This window comes from Chanodichthys erythropterus, chromosome 10 (genome assembly GCF_024489055.1).
Source record: "Chanodichthys erythropterus isolate Z2021 chromosome 10, ASM2448905v1, whole genome shotgun sequence".
Taxonomy (NCBI): Eukaryota; Metazoa; Chordata; class Actinopteri; order Cypriniformes; family Xenocyprididae; genus Chanodichthys; species Chanodichthys erythropterus.
The window spans coordinates 823,410-840,120 of NC_090230.1; the positions used below are offsets into that span (position 1 = coordinate 823,410).

Consider the following 16,711-nt stretch of genomic DNA (forward strand, 5'->3'; position numbering starts at 1 on the left):
AAGCAAAAGAGAAGAGACGTCGATCCGTCTAGTAAAACTGTATTCTACTTTATTAATTTTAATAAATTCATGTATTTATTAAGTTATTTCCCACCCTGGCCAAACTAGCGTTTTAGTTGGATGGATCTGAAAAAGTCCGCTAAAACTCTTGTCACTGCGTCAAAAGTTCGCAGTCTGGTGCGGGCACAATTACCAGTAGGTGGCAGTAGTGCACTATTCAACCATTGCGAACCATCGTTAACATAAAGAAGAAGAAAGGACGCGTTTCCGCTTTCCATAAGTCCATGCTGATTTGAAAAATAAAGAATTCAGTTTCTCTAATTCTGAATTTATTTTATTCATTTCACCATGTCTATTAAATTGAACGCTCTTTTCAGCGACTCATATGTAGATATAAGCCAGTACAGAGACCAACATTTTAAGGTAAGTTGAAATGCAATAATGCTTGTAATTTTTGAGCATTGTTTTTTCCTTTTGATGAGGTTTAACATAAACATAACGCAGAACCGCATTAGTTGTACAAATAAATCAGTGCATCTGGATTCACAGTTCTTTCTTCTGTGACCAAAATAAAGCAATAATAATTTATTTAAGTTATATTAATGTCACTCTTACTCTAAAAAAACTCGGAAAAACATTGAAGTGAAGCAGCCCTTGGATAATTTTCATATTTGTTCAAATACAGTCAATATTTGATTGTTTAATGCATTGATACATATGGTTCCTTTAAAAAAAAAAAAGTATGTTTTTTTTATTGGGTTTATACTCGTATAGTTTGGGATCATGGAAGATTTTTGTAGAAAGAAGATTCTTTTGCTCACCAAATCTTTATTTGATCAAAAATGGTCAAAAACTGTTCAATGATCAATAATCTGTGATTATATTGTAAAATGTAACTCATTCCTGTGATCAAAGCTGAATTTTCAGCTTCATTACTCCAGTCTTCAGTGTCACATGATCCTTAAGACATAATTCTAATAAAAAAAAATTCTTTAAAAAACATTAGAACAGTAGTGTGTTTTATCCCAAAATTTAGGACAGTAGTGTATAAGACAGCAGATAGAGGCAGATTTCTGCAGCGGTGCTCTTTACTCATATCGCTCACTCAAAAAACTACTTCTACATTGTTGAAAATGAATTCGAACCCACAAGAAAACGGTCTTGATTGCAGGGTAACCGTTATGAGCAGGAGAAGCTCCTGAAGCAGAGCTCCACGCTGTACGTGGGAAACCTGTCCTTCTACACTACAGAGGAGCAGGTGCACGAGCTCTTCTCTAAGAGTGGAGATGTCAAGAGGATCATCATTGGCCTTGACAAAGTAAAGAAAACGGCATGTGGCTTCTGTTTTGTTGAGTATCCTTTTCACTCAGAACCAAGGGATGTGAAATGCTGTCATATTATGTTATCTTAACATGTGTGAGACTCTCTGTGAGTCTTAATCTTTTCCTCTGCCAGATTCTCAACTCTTTAAAGAAGGTTTTTCCCCTCTCTCTTACAATTAAACTGGTCTATTTTACTGCTGCAACCTTTAAAAGGGTTAGTTCTCCCAAAAATGAAAATTGTCATCATTTAGTTACCCTCATGTCATTTCAACAACTTTAATTCATCTTCAAAACCGTGTAAAAGTAGGGTAGGTGTTTTGCTTTAAAAATATTTTGTTATGCTCATTGAAAGTCTCTTTCCATCCCGATAGCAATCGCAAAGTTAAGTGATCTGAATTTATTTATATGTATTTATATTGTCTGTGGAAGGTGTAGGACCATAAAATGTTCTGTATGAGGGATATGATAGGATGTCCTACCTGCCTGTCAGCGCTGCGCATGTATTTTCATACCCATGCGCACCCTGTTCACGAGCACCGCAACCAAAACAGCAGCCACATTTTACAGTTCCTCCTAAACCAAAACAATGAGTTTATGCTGCGTTCACACCATAACTAACTTAATTTGGAAGAGATGAAAACCTGTGACGTTATGCTCGGAGCGGTTTGTGACTTGAATTTATGCATTTTAATGGCAACGCTATCAACGGCGAAATAAATCTGCAGCAGTCAGGTGGTGCAGGTCAGTGCTCATTAATATTGTAATGTTATGTGCTTTGAGTAGTGTTGTCAAAAGTAATGGTACTTTGGTACCAAGTAGGTACTGAAATTTTGAAAATGTGACGATAACAGCATTTCTGTAGTACTGGGAGTACCGAGTATCTGGGTGTATTCGGTACCCACTGATAGGGCTGTGCCAGTATTTTACGTGAATATGAAAGGAATGAAGCACAAAGCTTTGTTTACAGAAGAAATAGGCTAATAGGTTAGCAATTAAATGTGACATCGCAGCCATGGAAACATTTTGTTTCATGCCGAATGAGCAATACATTTGAGTCCATACATTTAAGCTTTGACGGCTTTGTATTCTGTTTTGCGAATCGCGATCTGGTCACCCGATTAGCAGAGAATTTAACAATATTGCATAAGTTATTCCACTAGACATGGAATCTCTGTTTCTTTTCCCAAATCTTTACTCATGCAGGGGATTATAAACATTTCTTCCTTTGGTTCGCTCTTAATTAGGCCCATTACATTCGTATTCTTTACTGTGGTAAAGTAGAAAAAACACCGTAGGACAGAAACCTTTTTGTCTGCATGTCAATTTCTACATAAGACTTTATAAGGCGCATCAAGTTTATTTGTATAGCGCGTTTCACACACGCTGGTGATTTTGTTTCGCTTTCTCTGGCAGCGCAAAATCAAACATAGCCTAAATGTCTGAAGATAAAACTAGCTCATCAGACATTTTACAACAAGTGTCAGTTGCGTGTAACTTCAGGAGATAACATGGAGATATTATTAAAGAGAAATGGTCTCTTTCCTGCTTGTGTCCCACATCAAAGCGCAGAGCGGTAGGCTATATGAAGCATCTTTGTGTGGAAAAAAAAAAAAACATGTTTTTTAGAATAATACTTAACTTTCTTATTATTTAGCTTACCATTATTTTCTGATATTTATTTCATAGTTTTATAGGCTGTAGTATGTCCTTTCACTGAAGGAATAGCTAAACACGCACGTCTGTTTCAAAATGGATGTTTGAGATTGTTTATTGTTTATATTTTCAAATGTATTTCATTGAGGTATATATACACACACAAACACACACACATTCACACACATTCATTTTGGTGAATTGTGGGGACATTCCATAGGCGTAATGGTTTTTATACTGTACAAACTGTATTTTCTATCCCCCTACACTACCCCTACCCCTAAACCATCACAGGAAACTGTGCACACTTTTACTTTCTCACAAAAACTCTGTATGATTTATAAGCCTTTTGAAAAGTGGGGACATGGGGTAATGTCTTTATAAGTCACCTCTTTTTGTAATACCTATGTCACATACCCATGTCATTATACACATTTGTGTCCTGATATGTCACAAAAACGCACACACACACACACACACACACATGCTTCAAATATTTATATCTTTGATTACCATCATATTTAATGTTTTTAAAAATATGCTAGTTAAATAAAATAGTAAAATAGTTCCAACAGATTTTCCTGTGGTGCCGACATTGGTACCGAGAACCGTAAAATTTTACTGGTATTGGTACTGACTACTGGAATTTTGATACCGTGACAACACTAAGGTAGTTTAACACCATCTCTTGTTACACTTTTATTTGCTCCCTGCTGTACGCGTTCATGTGTTTTGAAGGAGGCGTGGCTTTGGAGACACTCGTAAGGTAGGGTGGGATCTTATGCTTTCAAAGCCAACTTGCTATTGCTAGCCTCTCCGAAAATTACTTACCCTACCTTTAAGATATTTTTAGATTTGTGTCCCTCCTTTGGTGTTCTTTACCACTCTCGCTGCAAGGACATTATTTTATTATTGTTAATACAGGGTATCCGCGGGGCATTAAAAGTCATTAAATGGATTTTGCGAAAATTAAGCCCTTAAATTGCTTTAAAAAGCATTACATTTTATTCCTACAGGCATTGAATTTTTTAGATAGATTTGAAGAAAAGTAGTACTACCAGTTTATTTTGAATATAGTTTTCATAATTAATAACTGATTTGCTGTCGCAAAATATGTACATTGGTGTGATACACATGCGGAACCAGTTTGGTAATTGCCTCCGGCCGGTGCAAAAATGCCGTAACGCTGTTTTTGATAGCGGGTTACCGGCTTGAACCTGGAGATGGAAGGCTGCATCAGTGTTGCCAACTTAACTTCTCTCCAAGAAAGTGCATTTGTGACACATATTGCGACTTGTTGAAAACTTATGTATCTTCCGAGACCCCGGTACTGTGCCACAAGCACAATATCTTGCTTTCCTGCCACAGGCACACCTCTCTCTGCATCTGTTCTGTTCAGTGAGTGATTGAGAGGATCAGCGCATTCATTTGAGGATGTGTGCTCTGTCAGAGAACATATAAAATAGATACTATTGCTTCTAACCTGAGTGATCATTTTACATGTACAGCCAAAATCACAGCAAATGTCTTTATCTTATGTGTATGGTGATTTTGTCAGACAACATCTCGATTACAAATCAGGATTATAACATGTCAGAGCTCAACAGTAAGGCTTCTCAGTTAGTCTGGGATAAGTGGATTTTTTTTGAAGGGGCAAATGAAAGAATTTTACTTGCCCAATCGGACAAGGAGCCTGATTAAATAGTCAAAAAAAAAAAACTTGGGAATCACCAAAACGTAAGAATGACAGATTTGATTACATTTAGTGTAAGTGGCGATCGATAGTTGATGATAGGCTGTATAATGGACGGTTACAAGGTTGCTCGCGCAGCCTTGTTTTCATTAGCCTACCGAATGACTCAGCATTTTGAATAAATCAGTTGAGTAAAACTAGCATCCCAATGGGCATCCTATCCGCCCTGAATAGTACTGAATATTACTAATGTCACATACTATTTAGGATGGATAGAATGCACATTGAAACGCAGTCAATGTCTCATTCATAAACAACTGCCTCATTCTTGAATGAATTAGCCATTGGAATGAATCGTTTGAATGAATGACTCAATGACTCGCTTATTAAGACGGTTACTTGCCGCCACCTACTGGTGGTTTAGTTTCATTTTTAAAAGTATCCCCCCCCCCAAAAAAAAAAAAAAAATTCTTATTTGAATTTTCAAAAAAATATTTTAAACGATCCCATAACATTATTTAATGCAGTTGTAATTTTTTTTATTGTAAATTATTTAATTTGATTGTTAACAGCCCTTAGTGTCAAATTTAAGAATTTAAAAATAAAAGATGAATCATACATTTTACATGAATCACACAGGATTGGGTTGGGGGGAAATTACCCTCAGTGTAAATATCACAAATATGCAGATTTATATATGTCAAAGCTGGAATATTCTAAAAGGATATTGCTTCAGAATACATGTATATTTACACCAAAAAAAAAAAAATCTAATTTTTTCCAGACAAGCAACTGTTTTACTATTATTAGACAAGTCAATGACCAATTTACTTGTCTGAAGGACAAGCAAATGACAAGGCTTAATGTCGAGCCCTGTATGTAGTCTTAACGGGCAGCATTTCAGACACCATTTCATATTGTCTGCCAACAAAACAGAAAAATATATATAGTGTCACGGGGCGAAGAATCACACAACAAATAATTTGATGAAAAACCCCCGGAGGGTGGGTTTTTATTGTGACAAAACAGTGCGGAGCTGTAATGTAGAGGTGCAGGTGCGCGGTGCTTCCGTCTCGTGTGGGTCCCGTGTAGCATGTGGCAGTGTCAAGAGTGCAGTGCTTCCGGGCCGTCACCAGCTGCTGTCTGGATAAGAGAGAGAGAGAGACGTTAGCGCTTGGCTGCATGGAGTGTAAAGCTCAACCTGGTGTTTCACTGTGTGGCGTTTTATGGGGTGCGTTGATCTCCTGCAGCTGTGACGGTCCGGCCCGTGCTGAGTGCTGACAGGTGATCCTTGTTTGTTTCCAGGCTATTCCTGGAACGAAAGTTAGCGGTATACATTGGGGAACATAGGGGTGGGTGGGGAGTGCGCCCTGACAGACCTGCGTAAGCTGACCACAGCCTGGAGAGTCCGTCGGCGTTGGCGTTAGCCGTCCCGGCCCGATGTTCCACTGAGAAGTGGAAGTCCTGGAGCGCTAGGAACCACCGCGTCACTCTGGCGTTGGTGTCTTTGGCGCGGGCCATCCACTGGAGTGGGGCATGGTCGGTCATCAGCGTGAAGCGGCGTCCCAGCAGGTAGTAGCGGAGCTCCAGGACTGCCCATTTAATAGCCAGGGCTTCCTTCTCTACTGCCGCATACTTCGTTTCGGCCGGGGTCAGCTTACGGCTGATGTAGGTGATGGGGTGTTCCTCACCCTCCTGGACTTGGGAGAGGACCGCCCCTAGCCCGGTGTCTGAGGCGTCTGTCTGTAACAGGAAGGGGCAGTTGAAATCGGGTGCCTTTAGGACCGGCTCAGTAGTTAGGGCAGTCTTGATATCCTGGAAGGTCTTTTCCAGCGTGTTGTCCCATTTTACCTTCTCTGGCTGCCCCTTCCGAGTCAGGTCTGTCAGGGGAGATGCTAAGGAAGAGAAGTTAGGGATAAAACAGCGATAATACCCCGCCAACCCCAAAAAAGCTCGTACCTGAGTCTTAGTCTCCGGGCGGGGAGCTGTCCTGATGGCGTCCACTTTCCTTTTCTGGGGCTGAATTAGCCCTCTACCCACCCGGAAACCCAAGTACTGAGCCTCGGCGAGGGCAAGATGACATTTCCGGGGGTTGGCGGTCAGTCCAGCCCGCCGGAGGTCCAGGAGCACCCTCCGTAGCCGCTCCAGGTGGTCTTGCCAGGTCTCGGAGTGGATAACGACATCATCGAGGTAAGCCGCTGCATATCCCTGGTGCGGCCGCAGGATGATGTCCATCATTCGTTGGAACGTTGCCGGTGCCCCGTGCAGGCCGAAGGGAAGGGTCCGGTATTGCCAGTGCCCACTGGGCGTAGAGAAGGCGGTCTTTTCCTTGGCGGAATCGGTCAGCGGAACTTGCCAGTAGCCTTTTGTGAGGTCGAGAGTTGTGATATACCGGGCCCTCCCCAGCCGTTCCAGTAGTTCGTCGACACGGAGCATTGGGTATCCGTCGAACTCCGAGACCTCGTTGAGACGGCGGAAGTCGTTACAGAAACGGAGGGTGCCATCCGGCTTTGGTACCATGACGATGGGGCTGGACCAGGCGCTGCGTGATGGTTCAATCACCCCTAACTTCAGCATCTCGCTTATCTCCTTTTCAATGGCCTGTCTCCGAGCCTCTGGGACCCGATAGGGCCGCTGCCTCACGATGACTCCGGGCGACGTGCGAATGTCATGTTGGATGACGTTGGTCTGCCCAGGGCGCGAGGAGAACACATCGGAGAACTGGCGGACCAGATGGTTCAGCTCCGTCTTCTGGGCGGCGGCCAGATGATCTCCGACGTCCATGACCAGGGGATCAATGGAGGCTAGCGCGGTGAGCTGTTCCGGGGTCCCCATCCACCTCTTCAGCAGGTTGACGTGGTACAGTTGCTCTTCGCGCCGCTTCCCCGGTTGCCTTAGCCGGTAATTTACGGGTCCCACCCGCTCCACAACGGTGAATGGGCCCTGCCAGGTTGCGAGGAACTTGCACGCGGATGTGGGAACCAGCACCATGACTCGATCCCCTGGTTGGAACTCTCGTGGCTGCGCCGCCCGGTTGTATAGCTGCTGTTGGGACTGTTGCGCCTTCATGAGGTGTTCCCGGACCAACGGCATGACCCTCTCGATCCGCTCACGCATTTCTCTCACGTGTTCGACGGCGGAGCGGAGAGGTGCCGGCTGCTGCTGTTCCCAGGCTTCACGGGCCACGTCGAGCAGGCCTCGTGGCTGTCGTCCGAACAACAGTTCAAAAGGAGTGAACCCTGTAGAGGCTTGGGGAACTTCTCGGATTCCGAAGAGGACGTAGGGAAGCATTAAGTCCCAGTCGCGCCTGTCTTCAGCGGCTACACGTTTTAACATCTGTTTCAGAGTTTGGTTGAACCGTTCCACGAGGCCATCCGTCTGTGGATGGTAGACGGTGGTCCGGAGCTGTTTTACCCGGAGCAGCCGGCAGAGGTCAGCCATCAGCCGGGACATGAACGGGGTCCCTTGGTCCGTCAGTATCTCTGCTGGGATGCCGACACGGGAGTAGAGCAAGAAGAGCTCGTGGGCGATGTTCTTTGCCGTGGCCTTCCGGAGGGGGACTGCCTCTGGATACTGGGTGGCTTAATCGACGATCACCAGGATGTGTTCATGTCCCCGAGCAGACTTAGGCAACGGCCCCACCAGGTCCATCCCAATTCGCTCGAAAGGTACCCCAATGATGGGAAGTGGAATGAGCGGACAGGGGGGAGGCGCTCGTGGTGCGGTTCGCTGGCAGGTCGGACAGGCTTGGCAGAACCGTTTCACATCTCCCTCCAGACCTGGCCAATGGAAACGGTCCCGGATGCGTTGGATGGTGTTGGCACTCCCCAGGTGGCCGGCCATTGGATGGCTGTGAGCTAGCTCTATGACCATCTCGACTTTGGGCTTTGGCACCACGAGAAGCTCCTTTACCTCCCCCCGACGCTGGGCGACACAGTACAGCAGGCCGTTTTTCACAATGAAGTGCGGGAGAGGATGGGGTGGTGGCTGATGCGTTTGGCCCTCTAATGTTCGAACCTGAGACCAACAGTTTTTCAGCCTGTCATCTTCGCGCTGGGCCTTTGCGAACGAGCCCCCTCCCTGGACCTGTTGAAACGCATCAAAGAACACGTTAGAAGCTTGAGAAGGGGACTCACCATCTCTCCCGCTGTCCGTCGTCAACAGCGTGGTCTGGGGTGGGTTTTTCCGACGACGGCGCTCGCGGCGGCGGCTCCCGGCCTGGCTGGGCGGCTGAGTAGATGCGCGCAGCAGTTCCTCGAAGCCCGGCCAGTCTCGTCCGAGAAGCATCGGGAGGGGTAGATCCTTCACAATGCCCACTTCCACGGGCCACGCTCCGGGGCTGGCGGAAATCGTCACTCGGCGGGCCGGGACGTGACGAGTATCACCATGTACGCAGGTAATGGGAAGTTGGGCCCTGGAATTCTTCTGCGGAGGCAGGACATCAGATTTCACCAGACTGACCGAACTTCCGGAGTCGAGGATGGCCTGGACCGCACGACCATTAATTTTTATATCCACTCGTGGGGCATCGGGGGGTACCTCTTGATGTACAGTGCACCCAGCCAACCAGGCGCATGTAGGCGGGGCCGGTTCCTCTGTGGGCATCGGTTCATCGCCTAGGCCGGGAGCCGCTGGCCTGTGTACTGTGCGCGGGGTACCTTCCGGCGTGCGTCGCTCCTGGACCACCCTCCGAGGGAAAAGCAGCGCTCGCTCCCCGGGCTCACGGTGCATGGCCGTCTCCGCCAGTTCGATGGCCTCCACAAGCTCAGCGATGGTGGTTGGATTCGTCATTCCCACCGCCCGCCGGGAGGGCGGCGGTAGAGCCCTTAACATTCGGTCCACTGTGACGCGCTCCGCTACCTGACTCGCCGTGGGTGAGCCCTCGAGCAGCCAGTACCGGGCAAGCTTTAACAATTCCGCGGCCTGGACGCAAGCTGGGCAGCGGGGCTTGAACTCCCATTCATGAAACAATTGGGCCGCAGATATGGCGGACAGCCCGAGGCGGCCGAGGATTTCTTTTTTTAACACCTCATAATCATCGGCGTCTTCTGTAGACAGAGAAAAATAAGCTCGTTGTGCCTCACCAGTCAACAAAGGTCCCAGAAGTTGTGCCCACTCGCGTTTTCGCCAATTTTCCCGAGCCGCCGTGGTCTCGAACATCTGCAGAAATAACTCTACATCGTCATGGTTGGTTAATTTCGGGAGCAACTGTGTGGCGCGGACGCGGGGGTCAGGCAGCGGAACATGCTGAGCGGGGCTGAGGCGGAGAGCGGCGAGTTCCTCTTCAAATTTCACCTGGCGGGCTGCCAAGTGTTCGGTGAGTTGTTGTTGTCGTACGCTCACTTCTGTCAGGCCCTTGAGCAGGTCTTCCATGCCGGGGAGGAGCGCCGCCTTTTTTTCCGGGGTTCGCCGACTGTGTGAAAAAACAGAGAAAAACAACAAAAAAAAAAATCTTGAGAAACGTTGAATTTGTGTGTGATTCTTCACTGCAATGCCCGCATTCTCCACCAGTGTCACGGGGCGAAGAATCACACAACAAATAATTTGATGAAAAACCCCCGGAGGGTGGGTTTTTATTGTGACAAAACAGTGCGGAGCTGTAATGTAGAGGTGCAGGTGCGCGGTGCTTCCGTCAAGAGTGCAGTGCTTCCGGGCCGTCACCAGCTGCTGTCTGGATAAGAGAGAGAGAGAGACGTTAGCGCTTGGCTGCATGGAGTGTAAAGCTCAACCTGGTGTTTCACTGTGTGGCGTTTTATGGGGTGCGTTGATCTCCTGCAGCTGTGACGGTCCGGCCCGTGCTGAGTGCTGACAGGTGATCCTTGTTTGTTTCCAGGGCGACGCTGATGAGAGCTCGGGAGACTTGTCACAATATGAAACAATTTATTGGGAATTTGGCAGTATTAAAATACATTATGTGAGCACAAAGAGGTAGCAGCAGAGAAGCAAACAAATGTAAAGGGCTGACGTGGCAAAATGCAAATGCAACTTAATGACATAATGAATATTCTAATTGCCGAATAACTTCATCTATTGACATTTAGTGACATATATATGGCATTACATTTTTTTTTTTTAATTGGCATTAAAAAGCATTAAATTAGATTTGATGAAACCTGTAGAAACCCTGTAATATAATCTTATGAATTTATTATTTTATATGATTTATGTTTAATGGAGATTTATCCCTACTAAAGTATTCAAATGGTCATGATCCCAATTCGGTCTAGCCAGACGCTATTAAGCATCCAGTTTAACGCATTCCCTACAACTCTTGCTGCAAGGAAATACATTATTTTATTATTTTAAATATATTCTTTATGAATCTATTTTATATGATTGACATTTTAGGGGGGGGTTTATCCCAATTAAAACATACTTCAGTCCAGCCAGCCATTATGAGCTGCAAGATTAACTAATTTCCTATACCATTCTCGCTGTAAGGAAAAACATTGTTTTAATATTATTAGTGTATTCTTATGAATCTACTGATTCATGGGATCAACATTTTAGGGAGGTTTATCCTGGTTAAAGTGATCCAATTGCCGTTACAGTTAAACCTGCTGTTCAACAGTGGCTGGACTGAGCGGCCAGCGAATGGCAGTACTTTAATCAGGATAAACCTCCCTAAACGTCAATCATATAAAGGAATATATTCATATGGATATATTAATAATAATAAAACTGTGTTTTTCCTTGCAGTGAGAGTTAAACGGGAATGCTTTGAACTCTTTTCCACTCTCATTACACACAAGAGCAAGGCACCTAACCCCTAATCGCTCCCCGGGCGCTACAGTAAAAATGGCTGCCAACTGCTCTGGGTGTGTGTTCACTGCTGTGTGTGTGTGCACTTGGAAGGGTGAATTGCAGAGCACAAATTATATATGCAGTTTAAAAATGATAAAGTCTTTTGGGTTTGAAATGAGGGTGAGTAAATAGCTGTTTTTACATGCTCAAATGATCAGTTTATAATGGGATTGATGGCTCAAGCAGACTGAAAAGCATTCATGTAAACTCCTCAGTCGATCCAGGTTAGCTCGATCTGAGGTACATTTTTAATTGAATTCAAGTGGATGGTGTAGACCTTAAATAATCTGATCAACAGAAACAATTAAGCATGTAAGTGCTTGAATCCATCTATTTTCTCAGTCCCATTCAAAAATACCTTGGTACATGTGCACTGTCATGATGCGTATGTTTACATACATTGTACATCATACAAATATGTCTGTTTATGACTAAATATTTACTCAATATTTGCTAAAATCTCTTCTAAAATATTTATTTTAGGAAAAAAAAAATTATTGTGGTGTATTTCCCTGGTTCTGAATGTGCCGCTAGGCAGTCCACATGGCGCTGAAGTTTTGTTTGGGATACATGAAATGCACATGTAAACGAATAACATTAATGGAATCTCAATCTGAAATCGGATTAGAATCATTTGGATTGACGAAAATTAGTGCATGCAAATGATTACAATTTTCATTTTGGGGTGAAGTAACCCTATGTAATTTAATTCTTTAAAGGCAGGGTAGGTAAAAAATGTATTAAAAAAAACGTTTTTTTTTTTTTCAAAATTTGTTTAAACTTATATATATATATATATATAATCAATACATAATTAAAATGTAAGTACTCTGAAAAAGAAAGTATAAAAATCGAGTGTCTGTAGACCTCTCATGACTGTTGTAAAGACAGCTCATTATTTCCATTCAGTCCACCCCCTCCCTTCTGGGCTCCTTCCAAAGCCACGCCACGCCCCGCCCCCAAAACGCATGAACGCGCGACTCCGACCACTGAGCTGGAAGATGCGGGCTGAGACGAGCGGAGAGGAAGGAGCACAGTGCATGTAGTGACATCTTGTCAAAATCACATGTAATAAAAATAACTTTATAATTATGAAGATAAACAAACAAGATGTATTTTAGTACTCACTATCAAGCTAGCATATTGATATTGGTAAAGTTTAAAATATACATTTTTTGATTCGCTAACGAGCTAGTTATCTATAAGGCAAAGCTAAAAACAGGTTGCATGATACACGTGTTTCCATTACCATCATTTACACTGTGATGAAGATGAATTTCGTGTAAGATTCATAACATATACGTTGTTCTACAGATAAACAGAGTAACATACACTCAAATATCAACTCACAACTGCATTGCAGACACAAAATAATAACACACACATACAACAAAGTGTGTACGACACACACAGATACAAGATAAAGACATCAGTAAACATAGGTAGAGAATATAAAAACAAAACAAAGGCGAAAAAAACGTGCAGGTAAACTTACAGGTGAACATGTTAAAAGAGTTAGACAGAGGGTAAATATAGTCCTAAGAAAAGTTCCTAGATGCGGAGTAACGTTAGGCCTACTATCTGTTAAACATGTATTTAGTTATCTAAAGCAAAATTATGCACAATTCAACACTATAGCTATCATCTTGAGCTAGGCCTATAGATTATTTATAGTCTCTACAACGGCTCGCTGAGTAATGTTATGTTAGCTATATTACGCAGCTACGTGTGCTAATGACACATGCTTCATGAAAAAATAAACAAAAAAATATGTATGATCAAAATACAAAAAGAAAGATTTACCTGTCCAGCAGAAATAAAGCCATCAAGGAGTCACTTTTCAGCCCCTTGAGTTCCCTCAGTTCTCGCCATCGCTGGAAAGCCACGCCGATATTAACCTTTACTGTCTATGATATTAACTCGCGTTTTATTTCTTTGTTTATCCAAAGACTTTTTGTTCATTGCCTTTTCTTGTACTGTTACTGTATTCCTTTTTTTTGCCTGGTTTGCCTTCACTAACTGCATAGGCCGGTACTGTGAATTTTGCTTGCTGTTTCTCTGCCCTTGTTTTGGTATTCCTAGGATCGCGTGCCTCTTGAATTCCCCAAATCAAACGTGCACACGCGAGTGGGCAGGTCATGTGTGGCAAAAGGGTGGTTGCCATGGTTGCGAGAGAGTGACAGTCGCCTAAGCCAATCCTGTGTTTCGTCCCGAATGGAAATAATGAGCTGTGTTTAATACAGATTAAACGGTCTAGAGTCACTCGATTTTTATACTCTTTTTATCAGAGTACTTACATTTTAATTATGCATTGATATATATAGAAAGTTTAAACAAATTTGGAACAAAATTTCTTACCTACCCTGCCTTTAAGATCAAAATCTTTGACCACTATCATATTTCTTTTTCAGCAAAGACTTTCCTTTCAAACACTGAAACTGTGTCAATTCCTTAACTGCTGATATGAAGGTATTACACTCGTGCCGATGCTGAGAATGCCATGAGATTTATTAATGGTACGAGGCTGGATGACCGGATCATCCGAACGGACTGGGACGCAGGTTTTAAAGAGGGCCGACAGTACGGCCGGGGCAAGTCAGGTGGTCAGGTAAGTGAATAATAAAGAAATAAGTAACTATAATCACAATAATTATTGCTTTTAAATATTGTTTCTTATGGAGCCCCTAAAGCAGGGGTGGGCAGACTCGGTCCTGGAGGGCCAATGTCCTGCAGAGTTTAGCTCCAACCCTAATCAAACACACCTGAACCAGATAATCAGTTCATTCAGGATTACTAGAAGGCTAGAGACAGGTGAGTTTTATCAGGGTTGGACAGTGCAGGACAGTGGCCCTCCAGGACCGAGTTTGCCCACCCCTGCCCTAAAGGGACATGGAGATGAGAGGAAAAAATACATTTCTATGCTTTTGCGTTCCTGAGATACTTTGCATTCGCTCACAAACCTTTTGAGGTTTCTCAAAACATTTGCAAGAGAACACAAAATCCATCACCCTGTCCCTTTAGGGTCTCCGTATGTTTCTATGCTAGTAACATAACACAAATCTAAAAACATATTACAAAAAACAAGTGAGGTCCAGAAGCCTGAGACCATTTTCATGCTTCCATTCTGTATTTTTCAATGTCAGTAATTATTTTTCTATTCAGTTTAACATGAATTTAAATATTTCATTGGTTATGTCCCCCTTTTGGCTTCCACTGTAAATAAAGCATTATTTTACATTTTATAGCATTATGTGATCCTGTTTTTAATGTGTGTATCTGTTACCAGCCAAAGTGGTTTTTCCATGCCGTGTTTCTGTTTCCAGGTCAGAGATGAATACAGGCAGGACTATGACCCCGCCAGAGGAGGTTATGGGAAGCTGGTGCAGAAATCTTGAACATGCCTTTTGCCAGAATTTTTTTAAACGTTTGAATTTGCCTTTTCTGTGTTAAAAATAAAATACGGAAAGGATTGTGACAGGACTGGAGGCTGTCAGAAATGTTAGTTTTTTGGATGTGCAGTAAAAGATTGAGAATTGTGTGTATGTGTAATGTACATATTAGATTAATGCTTTAGGAATGTCCATGCCAGAAATTCATCTTGTCTGGCATGAGTAGTTATTCTTTTTTTTTTTAATAAAAATAAATGCTGTTTTATAAACTGTGCCTTTTGTTTGTCTTTAGATGAAGCCAGCATCCACCTCATGCATAGTATTGTGATTCCCGGTGAATCTGGTCTGGTGACACATTAACTGCAGTTTTTTTTTTTTTTTTTTTTTTTTTTTCAGTTGCTAAAAAGCATCAGTCAGTACTGATGCCACTTTTTCAAAACTCTTCAGTCTGCATTACCAACATGAATCTTGGCCAAACAGTTAAGGGTGCTAAAGAGGATTTTTTGTTTTATACATTTTTGCAATATTACTTGAAACTGTCTTTACTAACTGATAAAAGACTATTTATTAGTTGCACTGAAAGGAATAATATTAATATACATCATCTGCACGAGGTAGGGCCTTAAAAACATCAGCCGATGATCGCGTAAACGATTGGCCCTCTGGCTTGTCAATCACTGCCATGACGTTCCTTGTGCGAGACGAGCGCGGCTGCGCGTTCCAGTAACTTTCCACACTGTACAGGCGCCACATGCAATGTTTTTGTCAGGAGTAACAACTGAGTTGAGTCCGACATAATGAATCCACTAACACCACACAGCGAATGCCGGTGGTAAACAAACACTCGTGTTCCAATACTCGTGCACGAGTTTTGGGAGGCGTTCCCTCGAAACGGGCTGTGAAGGAGGGGGTTGTTCTTATGCATGTGCTCATTTCAAAAACTCACTAACAGTCTTTGGTTTCTCAGTCGACGAAAAGATCCTCTTTAGCACCTTTAATCTCACCTCCAAAACTCACTCAGATGACTTGACTTCATATACAGATGTCGGGATTTTGAATGCTGTAGTACGGAGCCCCGCACGTCACCTATAGGAGAAAAAAAAACAATCCGTGCCAACGGTTTTACAATCCGTCCCCTCAGTTTATAAACTGTACCCACAAATTCTTAAACTGTTCCTTCGGATTAATAAACCGTACCCATGAATTTTCAATCCCTGCGCTCAGATTTCGCAAACCGTAACCTCGGTTTTTCATAATTCATAATCCGTGCGCACGCTTTCACAATCCGTTCCACGGTTTTGTAAAAACTGTCGGATTTGTGGCCCCGCCTCCAATCTTTGCCGGCAGATTCAACATTCATTTCTTTTACTGTCTATGGATTCAACCAGGCCACCTATTTAGGTGCGGGATGCATGCTATCCTAAATAAGTAAACTTTATTTTACAAAATGGAGAATTTCCTGAACTGGAATTCGGAATTCATTTGAGAATTTCCATTATTTTTATCTTTTAAAGTCTATTTTGGGTAAAAAGCTTAGTATAATAAAATCACCAAAACAGGTCTTCATGTTAAGACTGAATAGCCTAGTAGCTACAAACATTTCTAAAACTGCAAAAAGTTTTTTTTTTTTTTTTAAATAAAGCATTCATTAATTATTTTATGATAAAATATTCTGTCTTAAGTGCACTCATTTATAGTCATAAATAATAAAAATAATGAATGAATAAAAATAATTGATAAAAAATACATTTAAATAATAATACAATAAATAATAATAATTGTTATTTTTATTAGCCTATTGTTACATTTAGGCAACATGCATTTAGAAGAAAAGAGGAGCAAAGAAATTA

At 42.8% G+C, this 16,711-nt stretch overlaps 1 protein-coding gene across 1 annotated transcript; it reads left to right on the forward strand.

Moving 5' to 3' along the window:
• The first annotated feature begins 234 nt into the window (after positions 1-234).
• Positions 235-15,094, forward strand: ncbp2 (nuclear cap binding protein subunit 2). The gene is made up of 4 exons (XM_067398472.1): positions 235-423; positions 1,172-1,353; positions 13,942-14,080; positions 14,796-15,094. The coding sequence occupies exons 1-4, from the start codon at positions 349-351 to the stop codon at positions 14,865-14,867; spliced, it is 468 nt and encodes a 155-aa protein (XP_067254573.1). The 5' UTR covers positions 235-348; the 3' UTR covers positions 14,868-15,094.
• The last annotated feature ends 1,617 nt before the right edge of the window (positions 15,095-16,711 follow it).